This window comes from Microtus ochrogaster, chromosome 21, assembly GCF_000317375.1.
Source record: "Microtus ochrogaster isolate Prairie Vole_2 chromosome 21, MicOch1.0, whole genome shotgun sequence".
NCBI lineage: Eukaryota > Metazoa > Chordata > Mammalia > Rodentia > Cricetidae > Microtus > Microtus ochrogaster.
This window is the reverse complement of record NC_022022.1, coordinates 19,580,616-19,602,157: the sequence shown is the minus strand read 5'-3', so window position 1 is coordinate 19,602,157 and position 21,542 is coordinate 19,580,616. Positions and strand designations below refer to the sequence as shown.

The following is a 21,542-nucleotide window of genomic DNA, read 5'->3' as shown; positions in this document are numbered from 1 at the left end:
CAGCTAGGACTGTTACACGGAAACCCTGTATCAAAAAAACATAAAAAAAAAAAAAAGAAAAAAAGAAAAAGAAAGAAAGGGAGAGTTACTAACTGTTGTTTGGAGACACACACACAACTGTTGTTTGGACACTTTTATATATATATGAAAGGAGTTTAGAAACCTAGTCCAATCACCTCATTTTAAAGATGCCTGAACTAGACCCCAGAGCAGTGAAGTGGCTTCTCAAGTTCACAGTGGTTAGCCTAAGACTGGGCCAGAACTAAGAGTTCTCATTGGCCAGGGTGAGGCTCGCTCACACACAGGCCCAGGGAGAGAGAACTGAAGAGAATTTCCATCTACTCAAAGGAAAGTTTTCAATCTACATTTTGGTCCATTTTCTGTAGAATAAAAGAACACATGATTATATAATAAACATTTTTTTTTGCAGACCAGCTCCATAGGAGGAACCACTCAAGGTGTTTTGTGTGTGTCACATCCATTTAAAAATGTTCAGAAAAATTACAGTTCAGTACACACACAAATAAAGTATTTAAAAAACAGCCATCAATGCATATGCCACGTGACTTCTTTTTTAATTTAAGGAAACACTACTTCCAAAGCGTTGTGAGAACAATATTTATTTCCCCTTTAAATACCACTTCATATATGTCTTTAGGAACATAAAGCAAACGAAGTCCTAACTCGCAGTGACATTTTAGGCATTGACAGGACTGGAAATTTGCCGGTGTTCAGGGAAGGATGGATCTGTCTCTCATTAACACGATGGAGAGAGAAGTCTGACCACAGTTTAGCTCTTCATTGCTGCTCTGGGCTCCAAGAAGCTTGCTCATTCCTTCTTAAAGAACCGCTTGGCCTCGACTCCTTCATATGTGTAGGTCTGAAAGATGTTTACAACCATAGAATGTTTTAATTAAGATATGTGTCAATTTACTTAAGAATTTGTTAATCCAAAATTAAGAAAAACAATAACGTTAGAGGTTGTTCTGTATTTTCTTATATTTGTTAGAAGCATTGTAGGAAGATATAGGATAGACCATTAAAATTACATTTTGCTTTGTAGACATTTGACTTTTTTGTTAAAGTAGAAATTAATGTACTTATATGTAAACCCTCCCCAATTAACAAATGTCTCATATATATATATATATGACACATATATTTATATATATTTATAAGAGAGAAGTAGCAATTTGCTTATTAAAGGTACAGCTCAGCAGTGACAAAATTCTTGTTCATGGCCATTTTTGTCTTTGGAATGTAGTTGTAAATCTTTCTTACAACTTACCTGGATTAGCTCATTACCAGAAACTTCTCGGACAACAACCAGCTCCTTTCCATTGTCTACTCGTGTGAATTTTCCAATAAGTCTATTATTTCCCTCAAGGCTCCAGATCCCCTGCATCACAATAATAAGACAGCACGTATTATTGTTATTATTATTATTATTATTATTATTATTATTATTATTATTATTGTCTTTAACAGAATTTCCAGTTTTACAGACCCACATTTTCACAGTGGCCCTATAGACGCTATGCAGTAATACATTGCCCCCATTTTACATGTGCAGCGACCGTGGAATGACAAAGCAGCTCCCCACAAGTCAGAAAGAGGACTGGCCCCGAGCTGCGGGAGCCAAGGCTGCCCTGGGAACTGTTAAGCACCACTCTGCTGACAATTGCTATGTGCCGAGTTTTAGTGCAGATGAGAAGGGATTATCGTTAGTGATAAATATTCACAGCTATACTGTCATTGCAGGGCTGATGGCTCAGCTGATGAGAGAACTCATAACCCAATCATGAGGACCTGAATTCAAATCTCCAGAGTCCACGTACAAAGCCAGGTGTGCTCACACACACCTATGGCACCAGCGCTGCAGAGGGCAGAGACAGGAGGATCATGGGGGCTTCATGGCCATCAGCCAACCTCCAGGTTCAGTGAGATGCCCTGTTTCAAGGAATAAGAAGGAATAAGATGTACAGTGGGGGATGAGAGCACTTCACGTCTTCCTAGGGCCTCTTCCTCTGCAGTGCGCATGTGCGAGAGCTGCACACACGTCACTACAAGTATACGTGGCTAGGAAACTCTGAGGCTAAAAATACTTTTTGAAAAATTAATTTAAAAGCCCAAGTCCCTATAATGGTTTACCCTGTCCATTGAAAGGGACATTCTTAATGATCTATAATTTATTAGACTTTCACATTTGTCTACTCAGTCATTCATTATCTTTTTGTCTTTTCTTAATTAAGAATTTTTTTAAAATTCAATCTTTTCTCAATTTACAGAGCTATCCCCGGTCCCACTCCCTCCTCTTCTGCTTCCGCCACCTTCCTCTCGCCCCCCCCATTCATTCCTCAGAAAGGGTAAGGCTTCCCATGGGGAGTCAACAAAGTTTGACACTTCATTTATAGGCATAACTAAGGTCCTCCTCCTAAATCTAAGCTGAGCAAGGTACCCCTCCAAAAAGAATGTGCACCTAGATACGAGTTCAAGCACTTGGGATAAATCCTGGTTCCACTGCCAGTGGCCCCACAAACTGCCCCAGCCACCCAACAAATCAGAGGGCCTGATTTGGTCCTATGCAGATTTCCCTGTTATCCGTCCAGAGTCAGTGAGGTCTCCTAGCTCAGGGCAGCTGTTTCTGTGCATGTCCCCATCATGGTCTTGTCCCCTTTGCTCTCATTCATTAATTTTCTAAGCAATGCTTTTGTTTAGATGAGATCTCATATAGTCCAGGCTGGCCTCAACCTTGCTCTGTATGTGAGTTAAAGCTTGACTTTATGATCCTCTGACTCCAGTTCCCAAGTCCTGGGATTACAGGTGTGTGTGACCATGCCCAGCTTTTATATAGTGCAGTAAACACAACCCAGAATTTGCTGCTTGTTACAGTCTTCTGATTCAACTACATTCCAGGCTTCTAAGTTTATTGTCCAAGGACATTTATAAACAGCTATTGTGTTTGCATATTTTAAACACAAACAGCTTGTGGTCTCCCAGCAAGAAGAGCTGAAAAGGCAGAACTTCACATTCCCTCGTGTGGTGGTTTGAAAGAAAATGACCCCCATAAGGAGTGGCACTATTAGGACGTATGACTTTGTTGGAGCAGGTGTGGCCTTGTTGGAGGAAGAGTGTCACTGTTGGAGTGGGCTTTGAGGTCTCCTATGCTCAAGCCATGCCCAGTGACCGTTCACTTCCTGTTGCCTGCAGATCAAGATGCATTAACTCTCAGCTCCTTCTCCAACACCATGTCTGCCTGCACACCACCATGTCCCACCATGATGATGATGGACTGGATCTCTGAATTTATAAGCAGCCCAATGGAATGTTTTATTTTATTAAATTGCTGGGGCCGGAGAGAAGGCACACAGATAAAGAACACTGGGTGCTGCTCTTCCAGAGGTCCTGAGTGCCATTCCCAACAACCACATGGTGGCTTACAGCCATCCGTAATGAGATCTGACACCCTCTTATGGTATGTAGGCATACATACAGACAGAACAGTATACATAATAAATAAAATAGATCCTTAGAAAAGTAAAAAATAAAAATTGCTGTGGCCATGGTGTCTCTTCAGAGCAGCATAAACCCTAAGTGAGACACCCTGTGACTATCCGTATACTCAATCCATCTTAAGTGGATTATTATAAATCTTACTGTTCAGTATAGCTATTTTACAGATGTGCATCACAGTGAAATACTACATTTAAACATTTACCAATGTGTGCGAGATAAAATATGAACAGACTTTGTTGACCTCTTCAATAAATGAACGAGTTTGCATTAGCTGAACCACTACATGAGATAAATACTACATGAGCATTGGTAAAAAAAAAAATCAAGAATGCATTGTTTATAAAAAAGAAAAAATTCTTACATTGAGTTCTGTTCCATCTGCTAGAGTATAAGAAAAGTTGACACCAAGTTCAAACACAATGTTGATGGTGCGGAAGGTGCTGGACTCATTGACTGTGAATTTGTTTCCTTCTTGTTGGATGGTCAGTTTCAAGTTGTCGTGCGATGCAAGCTTCCGTTTCACCACATTTATGCCTGTGAAAGGAGAGAGATTGGAGGGAACAAGAAATAATTATGTCACAGAGAGTGTTTGCCTTTTTAAATTTGTCTTGTTTGCTCATCTTTATTATGTGGGTGGAGGAGAAAGAGCAAACAGTGTTGTGTGTGCACAGCAACACTGAGACACTTTGAGAGAAAGCGGAAGCTCTGGCAGATCCGGAGAAAGGGTTCGAGCAGCTTTTCCAAACTAAGAAAGTGCAAATGAAGCAACAAACTGCAGCACCTGAGCCCTGGGTGATGTTAGCGAGACAACCAACTTTGTGCTTCAGTGTCCAGTCAAGTTTCAGCAAGGTAAAATGGAGAATTGGATAATTATTAAATAATATATATTCATATATTAAAGAAACACAAGTTCCTATCTGGATGTTTACTAATTTTCAACACCGCTTTCAAAATTGAATTTGTTTTGTTGTTGTTGTTGTTGTTTGAAACTGGGTCTTTAGAACCCGTGCAGGTTCCAAACTTACTGCATAGCCTAGGCTAGCCTTTAACTTAAGATGCTCCCACTTCACTCTTGAAGAGTTAAAAAATCACAGGCAGATAGCACCAGGTTTTGCTTGCTTCATATTTTTTTTTGACTTTTGTGGCATTTCTGATTGATCTAAAACCAGAAACCTTAGAAATTTTTATGATTAAATTCATTATAAAATGCACAAATTTTATAAACATAAATTCAGGATTCTTAAAGTATAAGACATTTATGTGGGTTTTATTTTGGGAAATAATACATAATTCTTTGCTTAATTTTGTAGTGTAGGTTGCCAGAATATTAGTAGATATTTATAACATTGGTAATAGTCAAATTACACCTCCACAGAGAACACACAGCTTTTTGTGTTTATTTCTAAAGTTAGATAGCACAGAGAAGAGAATTACATAGAATTTATTCAAGATTAGTTGTGATAAAATTATTTTCTTACTTTATTAAAACTTTTTTATTCTTTTACTGCCTATAATCTATATATTTTAAACTCTGGAAATTAATATAGCTCACTAGAATTTTCTTTCTTCCGTTTTCAGTTGCATAGGTGCAACAGGCAAGGAAAGAAAACACAGGGACTCTAACACTTGCCCTAGGGAGACAAGATGTCCTTCCTAAAGCAGGAAGCGTGGATGCGGATTTCCCGGCTCTGCACCATCGCACCTGAAGCCTTACATCACCAGGCATTCTCTACCACACACAGGAGAAAGCAAACGCTGAGCCGCCCAGGTAGACAGTGCTTACCCATTTTCTCCATGAACGTTTCATAGTTCTCATTCCGGTCTACTTTCCAACTGCCGTCAAATGCCATGGCCTCAGCTGTGTGCGCCTCTGGGAAAGCAGAGATTCGGTCCTGTCATCCACGAGAGAGAATTTATCCTGCTTCTTATCTTCGAACCAATCCATACTGTGATGTGGAAGTTTAAAGTTCAAGAGATTGCCTAACTACTTAACATGCCATGCCCCTTCGGCTTCTCTTTCCATGCTTCCTTTGTGTCTACACCTGAGACTCTTTGAGAAAAGTTGATTGCTCTGTTCTCCACCTTGAACCTTGTAAATGACATCATGTAGTCTTGTTGCCGTGTCAAATTACAGACCTGTATGGTAAAGCCTACAAAACAGCTTCTCAGGCAGTCCACTACTTATAGGGATTGGTGAATTTAGAAGCCTCTGGATGTTGGTGACTGTTGATGGAGGATGCGACACTGTCATTTGGGGACTTGGCTAGTAGGGTACCAACCCTCCAATAGGTAGACCTACATTCATGGGCAACAGTTGTTATAACAACCAAGGAGGCAGTGAAATTGGGAAGGTGATGAGATGGGGACCATTAAGGGAGCTGGAGGGAGACGATGGTGGAATGTTATAATTCATTTGTACAAAAGTATGAAATTTTCAAAGAATAATTTAAAACGATTTAAAGAAGCCACAGGTTAGAGAGATTGCTCAGTAGACTGTGAGTACATGCTGTAGCTGTGTGTGATGGCACATGACATACGACTTTAATCTCAGTACTCAGGAGACAAAGACAGACTGATCTCTCTAGTTTGAGGGCAGCCTGATCTACAGGGAGTTCCCAGACAGCTAGGGAACAAGACTGTGTTTCAAGCAAACAAACGAATGAAGGAACAACAGCAAAAATCATACAGACAAAAAGCCACCAAATGCTCTTACAGAGGACTCACTTTGATTCCTAGCACCCACGTAGGCTGACTCTTAGCTGCATGTAACTCCAGTCCTGAGGCAATGGATGCCTTCCTCCAGATTCTGTCAGCACCTTGTTCATGCACACACAAACCCTCACACAGACACATAAGTGTACATAATTAAAAATACAATACGTTTTTAAAGCTTAGCAGTAATAGATCCAATTTTATTACAAAAGTAATGCTAATCTCTGGCCAATGGAGTAGAAATATGATATATTAAAAAAGCACATGTTTTAGAAACAAACAAGCAAGCACTAACACTGCAATCATAACAACCGCTACCATGCATGACGTCAGATTGGTGAACCTGCCTGAGCCTCAGTTTCCTCACATAGAAAGAAAGACAGTAGTACTTTATATAGAGAGCATTTTTTATTGAGCTCTACATTTTTCTCTGCTCCCCTCCCTGCCTCTTCTCTCCCCGCCCCCTTCAACCCTCCACCAAGGTCCCCATGCTCCCAATTTACTCAGGAGATCTTGTCTTTTCCTACTTTCTACGTCCCATGTAGATTAGATCTATGTAAGTCTCTCTTAGTGTCCACATTGTTATCTAAGTTCTCTGGGACTGTGGTTTGGAGGCTGGTTTTCTTTGCTTTATGTTTAAAAACCACCTATGAGTGAATACATGTGATAATTGTTTTCTGGGTCTGGGTTACCTCACTCAAAATAATGTTTTCTAGCTCCATCCATTTCCCTGTGAAATTCAAGATGTCATTATTTTTTTCTGCGGTGTAGTACTCCATTGTGTAAATGTACCACATTTTCCTTATCCATTCTTCAGTCGAGGGGCATTTAGGTTGTTTCCAGATTCTGGCTATGACAAACAAAGCTGCTATGAACATAGTAGAGGCCTTGTCCTTGTGGCATGATTGAGCATCCTTTGGATATATACACAAAATTGGTATTACTGGGTCTTGAGAAAGGTTGTTTTCTAATTTTCTGAGAAATCGCCACACTGACCTCCAAAGGGGTTGTACCAGCTTGCATTTCCACCACCAATGCAGAAGTGTTCCCTTTTCCCCACAACTTCTCCAGCATAAGTTGTCATCAGTGTTTCTGATCTTGGCCATTCTTACAGTTGTAAGATGGAATCTCAGAGTTATTTTGCTTTGCATTTCTCTGATGACTAAAGATGTTGAACATTTCCTTAAGTGTCTTTCAGCCATTTTAGATTCCTCTGTTGAGAGTTCTCTGCTTAGGTCTGTACTCATTTTTTTTTTATTGGATTATGTGTTCTTTTGGTGACCAATTTCTTGAGTTCTTTGTATATTTGGAGATCAGGCCTCTGTCTGATGTGGGGTTAGTGAAGATCTTTTCCCATTCTGTAGGCTGTAATTTTGTCTTATTGACCATGATCTTTGCATTACAGAAGATTTTCAGTTTCAAGATGTCCCATTTATCTAATTGTTTCTCTCAGTGTCTGTGCTGCTGGGGTTATATTTAGGAAGTGGTCTCCTGTGACAATGTGTTCAAGTGTATTTCCCACTTTCTCTCCTATAAGGTTCAGTGTGGCTGGCTTTATGTTGAGGTCTTTGATCTATTTGGACTTGAGTTTTGTGCATGGTGATAGATATGGGTCTATTTTCATTCTTCTACATGTTGATATCCAGTTATGCCAGCACCGCTTGTTAAATATGCTTTCTTTTTTCCATTTTGTATTTTTTTTTGCTTTGTTAAAAATCAGGTTTTTGAAGATGTGTGGATTGATATCCAGGTCTTCTATTCTGTTCCATTGGTCCTCCTGTCTGTTCTTATGCAAATAACAGGATGTTTTCAGTATTGTGGCTCTGTAGTAGAGTTTGAAGTCAGGGATTGTGATGCCTCCAGAAGTTCTTTTATTGTCCTGGGTTGTTTGCTTTTCCATATGAAGTTGAGTACCATTCTTTCAAGGTCTTTGAAGAATTTTGCTGGGATTTTGATGGGCATTGCATTGAATCTGTAGATTGCTTTTGGTAAGCTTGCCATTTTTACTATGTTGATTCTGCCTACCCGGGAGCATGGAAGATCTTTCCACTTCTGGTGTCTTCTTCAATTTCTTTCTTCAAAGATTTAAAGTTCTTGTCATACAAGTCTTCCACTTGTTTGGTTAGAGTTACTCTGAGATATTTTATGCTATTTGTGGCTATTGTGAAGGGTGTTGATTTTCTGATTTTTTCCTCAGCCCTTTTATCATCTGTGTACAGGAGAACTACTGATTTTTTTTTTTTTTAGTTAATCTTGTAGCCTGTTACATTACTGAAAGTGTTTATGAGTTGTAGAAATTCATTGGTAGAATTTTGGGGATCGCTTATGTAAACTATCATATCATCAGCAAGCAGTGAGGGTTTGACTTCTTTTCCAATTTGTATCACCTTGATCTCCTTTTGGTGTCTTATTGCTCTAGCTAGGATCTCAAGAACTATATTAAATAGATATGTAGAGAGTGGACAACCTTGTCTTGTTCCTGATTTCAGTGGAATCGCTGAGAGTTTCTCTCCATTTAGTTTAATGTTGGCTGTTGGCTTGTTGTATATTGCCTTTATTATGTTTAGGTGTGTCCCTTGTATCCCTGCTCTTTCCAAGACCTTTATCATGGAGGGATGTTGTATTTTGTCAAAAGTTTATTTGGCATCTAATGAGATGATCATGTGGTTTTTATTTTTCAGCTTGTTTATATAGTGGATTACGTTGATAGATTTTTGTATGTTGAACCATCCCTGCATCTCTGGGATGAAGCCGACTTGATCATGGTGGTTGATGGTTCTGATGTGTTCTTAGATTCAATATGCCAGTATTTTATTTAGTATTTTTGCATTAATATTCATGAATGAGATTGGTCTGTAATTCTCTTTCTTAGTAATATCTTTCTGTGGTTTGGGTATCAGGGTAATTGTAGCCTCATAAAAAGAGTTTGGCAATGTTCCTTCTGTTTTTAGTGTGTGGAATAATTTGAGGAGTATTAGTATTAGTTCTTTGAAAGTCTTGTAGAATTCTGAGCTGAAACCATCTGGTCCTGGGCTTTTTTTGGTTGGGAGACTTTTGATGACTGTTTCTATTTCTTTAGCAGTTATAGGTCTGTTTAATTTGCTTATCTGGTCTTGATTTAATTTTGGTAAGTGATATTTATCCAGAAAGTTGTTCATTTTTTTTAAGTTTTCCAATTTTGTGAAGTACAGGTCTTTGAAATATAACCTGATGATTCTCTGTATTTCCTCCATCTCTGTTGTTATGTCCCCCTTTTCATTTCTGATTTTGTTATTTGGATATTCTCTTTCTGCCTTTTGGTTATTTTTAATAAAGATTTGTCTATTTTGATGATTTTCTCCATGAACTAACTTTGTCTCATTGATTCTTTGTATAGTTTTCTTTGTTTCTATTTTGTTGAATTCAGCTCTCAGTTTGTTTATTTTTTGCCTTCTAGTTCTCTTAGGTGAGTTTGCTTCTTTGTGTTCTAAAGTTTTCAAATGTTCTGTTAATTCACTAGTGTGCGAATTTTCCAACTTCTTTATGTAGGCGTTTAGTGCTATGAACTTTCCTCTTAACACTGCTTTCATTGTGTTCCATAAATTTGGGTATGTTGTGTGACGATTTTCATTGAGTCTTTAATTTCTTCCTTTATTTCTTCCTTGACTCATTAATGATTCAGGTGAGAATTGTTTAATTTCGATGTGTTTGTGGGTTTTCTGGAATTAATATTATCGTTGACTTCTAGTTTCATACCATGGTGATCTGATAAGGTACATTGTGTTATACCAATTTTTTTTGTATTTGTTGAGGTTTGTTTTGTTACTGAGTATGTGGTCAATTTTTGAGAAGTTTCCATGAAGTTCTGAAAAGAAGGTTCTTTTCTGCTAGGATGGAATATTCTATAGATGTCTGTTAAGTCCATTTGAGTCATAAAATATGTTAGTTCTCTTATTTTTCTGTTCATTTTTTGTCTGATTGACCTGTCCAGTGGTAAGAGAAGAGTGTTGAAGTCACCCACTCTTAGTGTCTGAGGTTTGATGTATGATTTAAGCTTTAGAAGTGATTCTTTTACATATGAGGGTGCTCTTGTATTTGGGGCATAGATGTTCAGTGTTAAAATTTCCTCTTGATGGATTTTTCCTGTGAATAATATGAAATGACCTTCTTTGTCTCTTTTGACTGATTTTAGCTTGAAGTCTATTTTGTTAGATATTAGGATAGGTATACCCATTTGTTTCTTAGGTCCACTTGATTGGTACCTTTTTTTCCCAAACCTTTACCCTGAGATGGTGTCTTTCTTTGAGGTTGAGATGTGTTTCTTGTATGCAGAAGAAGGATGGATTCTGTTTTCGTATCTAATCTGTTAGCCTGTGCCTTTTTATAGGTGAATTGAGTTCGTTTACATTAAGGGATATTAATGACCAGTGATTGCAATCTTCTATTAATTTAGTTTTCATTGTTGGTGATGTTAATTGTGCATTTTCCCCTTCTTTGGAATTTGCTGCTATGAGACCATCAATTGTCTGTTGGTGTAGCCAACTTTCTTGGGTTGGAGTTTTTCTTCTAGTATTTTGTATAGGGCTGGGTTTGTGGCTAGGTATTGGTAAAATCTAGATTTGTCATGGAATATCTTGTTTTGTTCTTCTATGGTGATTGATAGTGTTGCTGGATATAGTAGTCTGGGCTGGCATCCGTGATCTCTTAATGTCTGCATTACGCTTGACCAGGACCTTTTGACTTTCATTGTCTCCAATGAGAAGTCAGGTGTAATTCTGATAGGTCTACCTTTATATGTTACTTGGCCTTTTTCTTTTGTAGCTCTTAATATTTTTTCCTTACTCTGTATGTTTAGTGTTTTGATTATTATGTGGTGAGAGGACTTTTTATTTGAATTCAGTCTATTTGGTGTTCTGTAAGCTTCTTGTATCTTCATAGGCATATCTTTCCTTAGGTTGGGAAAGTTTTCTTCCATGATTTTGTTAAATACGTTTTCTGTGCTTTTGAGTTGAACTTTTTATCCTTCTTCTATACCTATTATTCTTAGATTTGGCCTTTTCATGGTGTTCCATATTTCCTGGATATTTTGGGTTTAGCTCTTGTTAGATTTAATGTTTTCTTTAATTAATGAGCCTATTTCCTCTATTGTATCTTCAGCACTTGAGATTCTCTCTTCCACCTCTTGTATTCTGCTTTTCATACTTGCATTTGTGGTTCCTGATTGTTTTCTCATGATTTCTGTTTCTATAATCCCCTTGGTTTGTGTTTTCTTTATTGTCTCTATTTCAGTTTTCAAGTCCTAAATAGTTTCTTCATATGTTTGATTAACTTTTCTTGGTTTTCTTTAAGTGATTTACTGATACCTTCCAATTTTTTTTTGTTTTTTTTTTCTTCCATTTCTTTAAGGGAATTTCTCATTTCCTCTTTTAGAGTTTCAAACATTCTCCTGAAGTTACTTTTTAGGTCATTTTCTTCTGCTTCATTCATACTTGGTTGTTCAGGTCTTGCTGTTGTAAGGTCTTTAGGTTTTACTGATGTTGTGTTGCTCTTTGTGGTGTTGCATGTGTTCTTATCTTCTCTACTCACTTTTTTCTCTAATAGGTGTGGTTGGGGCTCTTTGAGATTCTGTTGAATAATCTTCTAGGTGCCAGTGAATCCAAAGCTCAGATGGTTGTTCTTCATGGTACAGTCAGTGTTACAGTTCTAGTTACCTTGTTGGTTACTCCGTGTTCCTGAAGATAGCTCAGTGCTCCTGTGCTTCACTCTGCTCCCTTGGAGTTTGCTGTCTCAGCCCTACTTTGGCCTAGGTTGCTGGCTTTGCCCTGTTTCTGTAAGTCCTGGTCTGGAACCCCTCCTGCAGAAGTTCCTGGGTTGGAGTTGGTCCAGGAAAGGTTTTTGGCTCCAGTCTACTGCCTCGGAGGTCCCAGGATCAGGTGCACAGAGATTAGCAGAGGACCTGCCTACTCCCTCAGAAGTCCCAGACTCACGCTGGAACCCGCAGAGGATCCAGGTTCCTGCCTGTTCCCTTTGATGTCCCAGAGCAATGCCAGGACCCACTGAGATCTGTGGTTCCTACCTATTCCCTCAGAGGTCGCAGGTTTACTCATGCCCAGAAGGGCAGAGGTCCTGGCTCACTAGTACCTGGGAGGTCCTAGTCTCACGCCCAGAGCCACCAGGGTCCTGGCTTAGGTCTACTCCCTTGAAGGTCCCTCAGCAATCTCTGGCTCTGGCTCACTCACTCAGCGCTTACTCCCCTGTACCTGTTCCAGTGGAGATTGCTGACTCTGGATCTGGTTGCTGGCTCAATCTTGATCTGCCAGAGTCCCGGGACTGGGTTGGTTTCTGGGGCTGGATTTGCTCCTGGCTTCTGCTCAAGTGGGAGCTTGTTTCCTCAGGCCCTCTCTGCTGTAGGTAGCTTGTTCAGAGCCACCCCTGTGAAATTTGGTGCGTTCCATGCCTCAGGGCAAATGTGGCCTAGGTTACCAGCTTTTACCTGTTTCTGTAAATCCTGGTCTGGATTTTCTTCTGCAGAAGTCCCTGGGTTGGACCTGGAAAGGTTTCTGACTCTAGTCTACCGCCTCAGAAGTCCCAGGCTCAGGTTTGCCCAGGATCACAGAGGATCTGCTTACTCCCTCAGAGGGCCCAGACTCACGCTCAGACCTGCAGAGGTTCCAGGTTCCTGCCTATTCCCTTTGATGTCCCAGACCAATGCCAGGACCCACAGTGGTCCAGGCTCAGGCCTACTCCCTCTGAGGACCCAGACTCACGCCTGGCCCCTCCGATATCTCTGGTTCCTGCCTATTCCCTCGGAGTCCCAGGTTCACTCATGCCTAGAAGGGCAGAGGTCCTGGCTCAAGACTAGTTCCTGAGAGGTCCTAGTGTCACGCCCAGAGCCGCCGGGGTCCTGGCTTAGGTCTACTCCCTTGAAGGTCCCAGATTTACGCCCGGACCCTCAGCAGTCCCTGGCTCTGGCTCACTTGCTCAGCGATTACTCCCCTGTACTTGTTCTGGTGGAGATCGCTGTCTCTGAGTCAGGTGGCTGGCTCAATCCTGATCTGCCAGTGTCCACTAGAGAGCATTTTTGAAGCATTGGTGCAAAAGCACCAACCTGAAGAAATGGTAGACATCAGGTACTTAATAAACCTTAGTTTCTGTTTTCATTGTCTGGGAAAGGAAGCTGCGCACCAATACCAATGCAGTAGGAGCACCTCAGGTCTAGATCCACCTGACTGTTTTGTGAAGATGATTTATATTTTTGGTGTTTATTAGAAAGTGATTTTGGTATTTAGTGTCTGGTACAGGTGACTCCTTGGACTACGTGTGCCTTCAGGCAAAGAATGAGTGTTGTCTGGTCAGGTATGTTTCCACTCTGATCTCAAGGCCGCTGAAGTAGCACATAGCTCAAGGAAAAGATCTGGAAGGCAGACACCAGAATGATTTCTTGCCACTGCTCACCTAATCGTGTTTCCACACTAGGACTCCCCCCTTTGTCTGTGGCCACCTTAAACTCCTGAGAGGAGCAAAATACCCGGATGTAAGAGAACACTGCTTGGAGTCACACACACTGCTAACAGATAGGCATATTCAACCCATTTTCTCTGAATTGTAGCATCACCAAATGTTTAAGTGCCCTCTTATTTTACAACATTATACTTCTCCAGTTCCATCTCCATACAGCTAGTCCACTCTTACCACTTACTAGATTCTAGCTAGAAAAAAGAATTACGTAAGACCTGTGGGCAGGACAACATTTACCTCAAAGACTTTTCCTGTTGGTAATACTGAGTGAGCTTAGGGTGGACCTGGCCTGTTTGTTTCCTGTTCTTACAGACTCTAAGACTTAGCATCTTCGGGTTTGGGGAAGTGAAGGATGCGGCTGTGGATGCTGTGGATGCTATGAATTCAGCTGCCTTCCCTGGGCTCTGCAGTCCTCAACCCCCTGAGAGAGTGATCTGAAAGAAGCAGCCATTAGCAAAAGCTGGCACTGATGCATGCCTATGTCTCCAAAGGAAAGAAGAAGCCTCATTCTTTAGCACTGTTTATATCAACTGCTTTTACAGCCAGTCTCCACACCTCACTGTGTAATCCCAGGGTCTTCCAAGGTGTATTGTGTTCCACAGTCTGACTGTCCTACTGAGCCAAGGGTTCAGAGTCTGATATCCATCCTGGGTATAAAGGTCACAGTATAGTCCAAAAGACTAGGAGGAGATTCATGATAAGGAGCAAATATTTTATCATGGTATCCAGAGATGTCAGCAACAAGGGAAAGAGGATGTCCTGAGCTTATCTCAGAGGACTGACCCTCAGACACTCACAGAAATCCCCTTTCCCCCATTGAATGATGGGAAAGAACATTTCTATATTATTTTGCTGTATATATCATAAAAATCAAAAGAGCATTGAAGGGCATGGTATTTAACCTCTGCTTTTCATCCCAAGTTGTTCGGCTTTTACATATTAAAGACTAGCAGATACATGGAAATCTATCAGATTGCCATAAAAGTTTTAAGATTACTCTGCATCCCTAGCAACGATTGGGAAATAGGAGTATTCTAAAATTTACCAACAAACTTTACAAAATTCTGTGTTCATGATGTTCATGACCTGTTAAGACTTGCTTGAGTATGATTCAGGGTTTGAAATGATTCGTTGGCTCTCTTTCAAAGAATGTAGGTTTGGCAGCATGCAGAGGGTGTATAAATGTAACAGAAGGTATGCTTTCCTGGTTCTGAATAACAAGAGTGATTTTGAAGGATTCACTACACGTGTCATCCAAAAATTGTCAATCTTTACTTTTTTTCCTCTTCTGTTTTCCTGAAAAGGAGTTTTGCTTCGTAGCTCAATCAGGCCTTGGACTTTACATCCCCTTGCTTCTATTTCCCAAGGCATGGAATTCCAGTATGTTCACCAAGTCGAATGCCTATTACTGAGGAGGCATGACTTCTGTATGATGTGAGTGTATATATATATATATATATATATATATATATATATATATATATATATATATATACACATATATATATATATATGTACACATATATATTTATATACATAAAAACTTCTTCCTTTGTGCCCATTCAACTTGGCTCTAATATCTTCCAGCCTCTCTCAGCATTGCTATCTACCATCTTGCCTTATCTATCTTAGCTATTGATCATATAGCCAAGTTGCCCAGAGTTATCAGCTAGCTACCCCTATCTACTTTTATCTGCCTCCTATTACTGAAAACCCTGAAGTGCCACCATCTTGAGTGACCTCAAAGTCCATATGGATAAGCCACATCTCTCTGGCCTTAACTCCTGGCTATCGCGGTTTATCTTGTCATTTTTGCTCTATCTACTTAAGCCCAATGCTGTGTGCTGAGATGTGCCATCCCTCTGGCACACCCTCCAAGTGTTGTCCTGCCCACAGCACTGCAGCCATGGCTTTCATCCTCTCGGCTCCTTTGCTTTTCCCACAGTGGCAGCTCTGGGTCTCTCAAGGGAGATTGTGTGTTGTTTTCTATTAAAGGTATTCCCACTTTCTTTATTGATATTTATCTTCTATCAAAGGTAGCTAGTCCAGCCAGGGTTTATATTTCCCAAGCCTTCTCTTCCCCTCTGTAACCAAATGAGGCAGATTGTGAAGTCAAGCTCGCACTGATGGAATGAAATGGAGTCACCGTCTAGATCCAAGATGAAAGATGGCACTCATCTTGACCCTGTGTGCTTGCTGGCCAGGTTTGGGCTCTGGCCAAGCCTTTTTACAAATAGAATTGCCCTGGCAAGCCACGTTTAGTTGGTTTAACTTGTGCATGTGTTCCTTCCTGTGACTCAAGATAACTCCTTGTTCTTAGCTGTCTGAAGAGAAAGTCAGTCTGCGGTTGTCCCTCAAGCTGGAGCCCCTCTTGGTTTTATCTGAACTCTCTATCCTAATCAGTATCTTCTTGCCAAGAAAAACAAAACCAAACAACTCCCCCCGTGCTTTTTTCTGATGATGGGGTGCTGCTGCTGTTACACGTTCCTATTTCCTGGTCCCACCCTCATCATCTGCCTGCCTGGCAAGCCTTCTGCGTGGTTTTCTGCATTTGTAACAAGGCCTGTCTTCAACAGATGGCCGGCAAGAGGAACCGACCCTCTTGCAAGACTCCCCTGACTTTATGCCTTCTCAGCTTTAAAGGTACTTGCTATTTCTTTCTTTAATTATTTCTCCCATTTGTGTGTTCAAAACTGTATCCATTTCCATTCAGAAGACAGACTGCCCATGTTTGCTCATCTAGCGTGTTCCCTCACCATGAACTGTATGCTGCCATCTTCTCTATAACCAGGTCCTGTTTCCCCAGCATAACATGCTGACTTCTCTCCTGCTTTGCAGCTTCATTGAGGAGTTCCTATCTTCGGGATCACCCAAAGAAACTTAATTGAAGATAGATGGCTCAGAAACTATCTAGATGACGGGACACTCACTACAAAGGACTTTGGCTCCTTATGAAGTGAGTCAGAGCTACATATGCTGAGTTCTAGACCTACAAGGACAGAGTGAGATAAACACTGGGGGCAGTGGGTGCTGCTTATGTCTGGAAACTCTGGATCAGCCACAACATCTGGAGTAAACCACCCCTTTGGTTTAGCTCATCTCCATGGGAGCTCAACCTTTGAGACAGTTGGCCAATCAGAGGTTGTAATTTGCTCCTCCTCTCTCCACCCTTGGTCATAATTTGTCTCTTTAATCATTTTTCTAGTAGGGAATAGATTTCAATGGAGCTAATTTAAATGGAAAAGCTTTCCTTATTAATTTAAATTGCCCTTTCGCTGTTTGTTTGTCTTTGAATTAACTAATCCATTCCCTAATAGAAGTCAAACCAACACAATTTATGAAGTTTAATTGACATGCAACTCAATGTTTTCTTTAATCTTTCTTGTATTGTGTATACACATGTGTGTATATTACATGAGTTTGTGCAGAATTGTGCATGTGAGTATAGGCCCACATGTGCCCTGATACCTATTGTGAAGTCAAAAGACAACCTTGGGTACGATCCTCACCTTCTCCTTGCTTAAGAGAGGCTCTTGTTCTGCACCTGTGTAAGTCAGACCGGGTGGCCCATGAGTGTTCCCATGTCCTGTTACCACTTCCCTTTTACTGTGTGCTACGGTGCTTGACTTTGTGTACGCTCTAGGGACTTGAACTCGGTTCTTTGCGTTTGCCTTTGTAAGGCAAGTTCTTTGTACACTGAGCTCCCCAGTTTCTGATTTTTCTTCATCTTTCACTAAGAGGTTTCTGCTTTCAGTAAAAATGTTCAATCCAAATCAAGTTTGTCCATCCATCTTGCATATGAAGGAGACTAAAGGCAGTCAGTCTTTAAATGCTAGTGACGGATCTATTTTAATGGTTAGACTAAGAACTAATTGTGAGCTAGAGCTGAGACGCTAATGTAGCAGGCCCTGAACACAAAGCGGTTACATAAAACAAAAGAAAATGGCGGGTTGTTGGGACAGGTCCACAAACAGAGCTATACAAAAAGAGTTCTGGGCTCTTGTAAGAAAACTCCAAGTAAGCAAGACGAAAGTCTTGTGACCTCTGTCTCCCCATCACCGGGGCTGCTCTTGGAATGTGCTCGTGTGCCCCTCCCGGGTGTAGTAAACAGGAGTGGGTTAGCTCGGATTACCCGTCATCTACTGTTATGACTCAGACGATGTTTCCAGGCTCGGGTTGTCCTCATGACTGTAATCAGCCTAAACCTGTGTCACCTTTGCTCATTTGACCTTGCTCAACCCTCATTATATAATTTATCTGATGCTCTGAAGAAATTTGCCTATTGCGTGAGGCTTTATTTGGCCTCGTTGTTAGGCCTCAATCTCTCAGGTTCACAGTGCCGCTAGAGCAGGGACATCCACCCTTGGATGGGCACTGATGGACCTGGCTGGTCTGGAGAAAAGTAAGAGCCTCAGAGCAATGAATTCGCAGTTTTCTATGCTAATAGTGATTCTATTACCCTTCAGCCATTTGGAGGTGAAGTTGTTTAATGGAGGATCAAGTAGTGTGTATGAGAGAGAGAGAGCGAGGGAATGAGGACTTGACCAGCTTTGAGCTGTTTTTTTTTTTTTAATTTGGAAAAATTTTGAAAATAAATTTTTTTCTAATGCTAAGGATTAAACTTAGACTATAAAAATAGATATACAAACAGGATAGAATCAAATTTCATACCATGCTGTTTTCTTAAGCATCCTGTTTAAAGAGTGTTTCTTCTTTTCACATGAGGCCCTGTTGTTTTGTAAAAGATTGTATTTCTTCAAAGAGCAGCCCCAGTAATGAGAAGACCATGGTCCTCTAGCTGCCAGTGAGTAAAACAGTAAAGATGAACTCATTTCAGGATCTATTTCCAGCAAACTTGTAAAGAAGGAAACTGTTCAAGAAACAGTTATGCATTTACTGAATAAATTTTAACATTATATAAAAATTACATATAATTACTATTAAGAATACAGCAAGCATTATATATATTATATATTACGTCTTTTCATATTATATATGTGTGTATGTGTATGACTTTATGTGTGTGTGCACATGTGTGTATATGCGTGTGTGTGTGTGTGTGTGTGTGTGTGTGTGTGTGTGTTTGAGGCAAAATCTCTCTATGTAACCCTGACTGTCCTGGAACTATGTAGACCAGGCTGGCCTCACACTCACAGAGATCCACCTGCCTCTGCCTCCCAAGTGCTCAGATAAAAGGCGTGTGTCATAATGCCCAGTTTAGCTCTTCATAATTTTAACCACCTTCAATTTAGAAGGAAGAACACACATATTCCCTTGCTGTGTTCAAAGGTTCTACATGTGAGTCTTTTCTTAAGACCTTCAGTGCTTGGCTTATGAGCAATGCTTTGGTCTCAGAACATGGTTCAGCCTCCAGGGACTGGGCATGTTGGAAATGCCAAAGAATTGGGCCATCAGGAGGAGGCCTCAATATGTGATGGGCATGAGCTGGTCAATGTAGAGCCAAACTCCTCTGCCTTTAGGTAGGATGATTTCAGGGCGTGTTTTATCTAATCTTCAAAAAGCCCACAATGAGTTCTAGCCCAGTTGTAACTTGAATATTAACTCATCCAGCATAGATTTGTTTCCTTCTTTTCTGTTCTTTCTTCCTCTTCCATATACACCCCAAAATAGGCTGTCATGAAGAATTTAATAGTAAGTGCTAAGGTTTGGGTCCCTTCCAAAATTTTTATTTAATCTCAAATACTATTGTTATATTACTAAGAAATATAATACTAAGAAGCTTTGTGGGAGTAATTAAATTATTTGAACAGCCTCTGTTCATAGAAATGGAATTGACATCATTTTAAAAGACATGGGATTGTTTGAAGTGTCTTCTTTCCCCTCATAAAAGGAATCAACACTTTTCAGCATCCCTGACCTCTATAACTAGATGATAAGTGCATTCCCTCACAACAAACACTCCTACTGGGAGTATAGGGTAGGGACCACCCCCGGTTCAAAGCCACTAACTTAATAGAGCTCAGCTCATGGTGAGTGAGGTCAGCTAACCTCATGGTCCCTTAATGTTCCATGGTCAGGATCTCTACCTTTGCCAGTCCCCAGAAACATGTCAAGAGCAGGGTTTTGTTTCTTTGTTTTGGTGGAGGATTTCAAGACAAGCTTTCTCTGTTGCTTTGGAGCCTGTCCTGGAAGAAACTCACTCTAGACCAGGCTGGCCTCAAACTCACAGAGATCCACCTGCCTTTGCCTCCTGAGTGCTGAGATTAAAGGCGTGCGCCACTGCCCAGCAAGAGCTGGTAATTTTTTAGTGGGGTGTTAAATCTAGACCCACTATAAATGTTCATTTTAGAAACCTAAATATCTACATCATGATCCCTACATTGGAGCAGTTAGTTCTTTTATTCTTATTTTTAATACCAGAGTAATGTGTTCACCTTAATTGTTCTAGTATTAATAAAAACTTGGGAGTCCGAAATTGAGATAAAAACTGATAAATCCAAGGAACAGGAAAGGGATGATTGACCAACCGTACTTTTCATGTTTTCCAGATTCAAAAGTCCCACAAAATCTCCCCAAGCCTTCCTTATCTCTTCCTGACCCTCTCTATCCAGCTTCCTCAGTCCTCCAATGTGTCTATGACTAATTCCGGTCAGCCAATCACTGACTCCACCCTTCGAATCAAGGTATGGTTTTATTAGCACAGTGGAGTGGCAGTGTGAACAATTCTTGCACATTATTTACTCCTTTTTATCTAAATAAAAAGGAAAGGTTTTAACTCTAACATAATAGAACTATATATAATAAGAACAATTACCAAGTAGAAATATATTCAAAATGTCCAGTTTATTAGTATTTGGCAAATTCAGAGAAAATACTCCATTATCTACCCTATTTTGGTGAGTACAAAGTTTTGCATATAATTTACTTTCTATCATAACTAAGGGAAACTATAACTATAACTATCTAACAGTCAACAACATCAGAGACCCAAGGAGACATGGCAAGATCACACGGTAGATTTTAAAGCTGTCACTTCCCCGATGCTGCTGTGGGTTACCGGCTTCTCCCACCAGGGACTTTTTCTCCTTGCCATCTCCCCAAAACAGTGCCTCTCCCCAGCCCCCAAACGGGCAATAGCAGCAGCATTAGCTGCTCATCGTCAGCCGCCATTCGGGCACCCTGGTGGCCTATCCACAAGGCCTTCTCCTGCCTGTTTTCCCCTCGTGTCTGCTTTTCAGGCCTCTCCCTCCCTTGTCTTGTACAGCCCAGCACAAGTTCCAGGACTTGTTTCCTGGAACAGCCACTACTTTGCCATAAGCACCAGACCCAGTGGAGCTAGTCCAGCTGCCTGGTCACCCCACTACAATCGACTGCTGCTTCAGCAGCTGGCTACCCTCCCTCAGCTTCACCTTTGCTCTCATTGCCACAGATCTGATCAGATGTCTGGGAATCTGTAAATGAAAAATTATATATCTATATCTATATCTATCTATCTATCTATCTATCTATCTATCTATCTATCTATCTATCTATCTATCTATCTATCTATCTTTCCCATGTTAAGAATGGTGAATATTACAAATTTTGTCATATTTTATAATACAATGGTTAAGCGGTGAGATTTGGAAAAATATCATAGTAGATTTTTCTAGTTAATATTAGGAGCATGACCCGAGGGCTCTTGTTTGGATGTTGAGAATGCGCAGCAATGCGCCATCCCACAAGCTTTCAACGCTGTGGGAAATGCTAACTCGTTATAGGTCTGGTGTTCTTGTTACAATATGGAGCTTCATGGTATGGAATCAAATAAAAGAATTCTCCTTCCCTCAGAAAATACAGTTTTGAGAGGCTTCATG

General features: G+C 40.5%; 1 protein-coding gene and 1 long non-coding RNA gene across 2 annotated transcripts; one reads left to right on the top strand and one right to left on the bottom strand.

Annotated features, from left to right (window-relative positions):
* Nucleotides 1-551: 551 nt before the first annotated feature.
* Nucleotides 552-5,908, bottom strand: LOC101996236 (fatty acid-binding protein, intestinal-like). Its single transcript, XM_005357224.2, has 4 exons — nt 5,300-5,908; nt 3,878-4,050; nt 1,289-1,399; nt 552-880 (listed from the first exon to the last, which is right to left on the bottom strand). The coding sequence occupies exons 1-4, from the start codon at nt 5,364-5,366 to the stop codon at nt 830-832; spliced, it is 402 nt and encodes a 133-aa protein (XP_005357281.1). The 5' UTR covers nt 5,367-5,908; the 3' UTR covers nt 552-829.
* On the top strand, nt 3,988-18,259 carry LOC113457217. Its single transcript, XR_003377835.1, has 3 exons — nt 3,988-4,365; nt 5,095-5,284; nt 16,302-18,259. It is a non-coding gene; the product is annotated as an uncharacterized LOC113457217 (long non-coding RNA).
* The last annotated feature ends 3,283 nt before the right edge of the window (nt 18,260-21,542 follow it).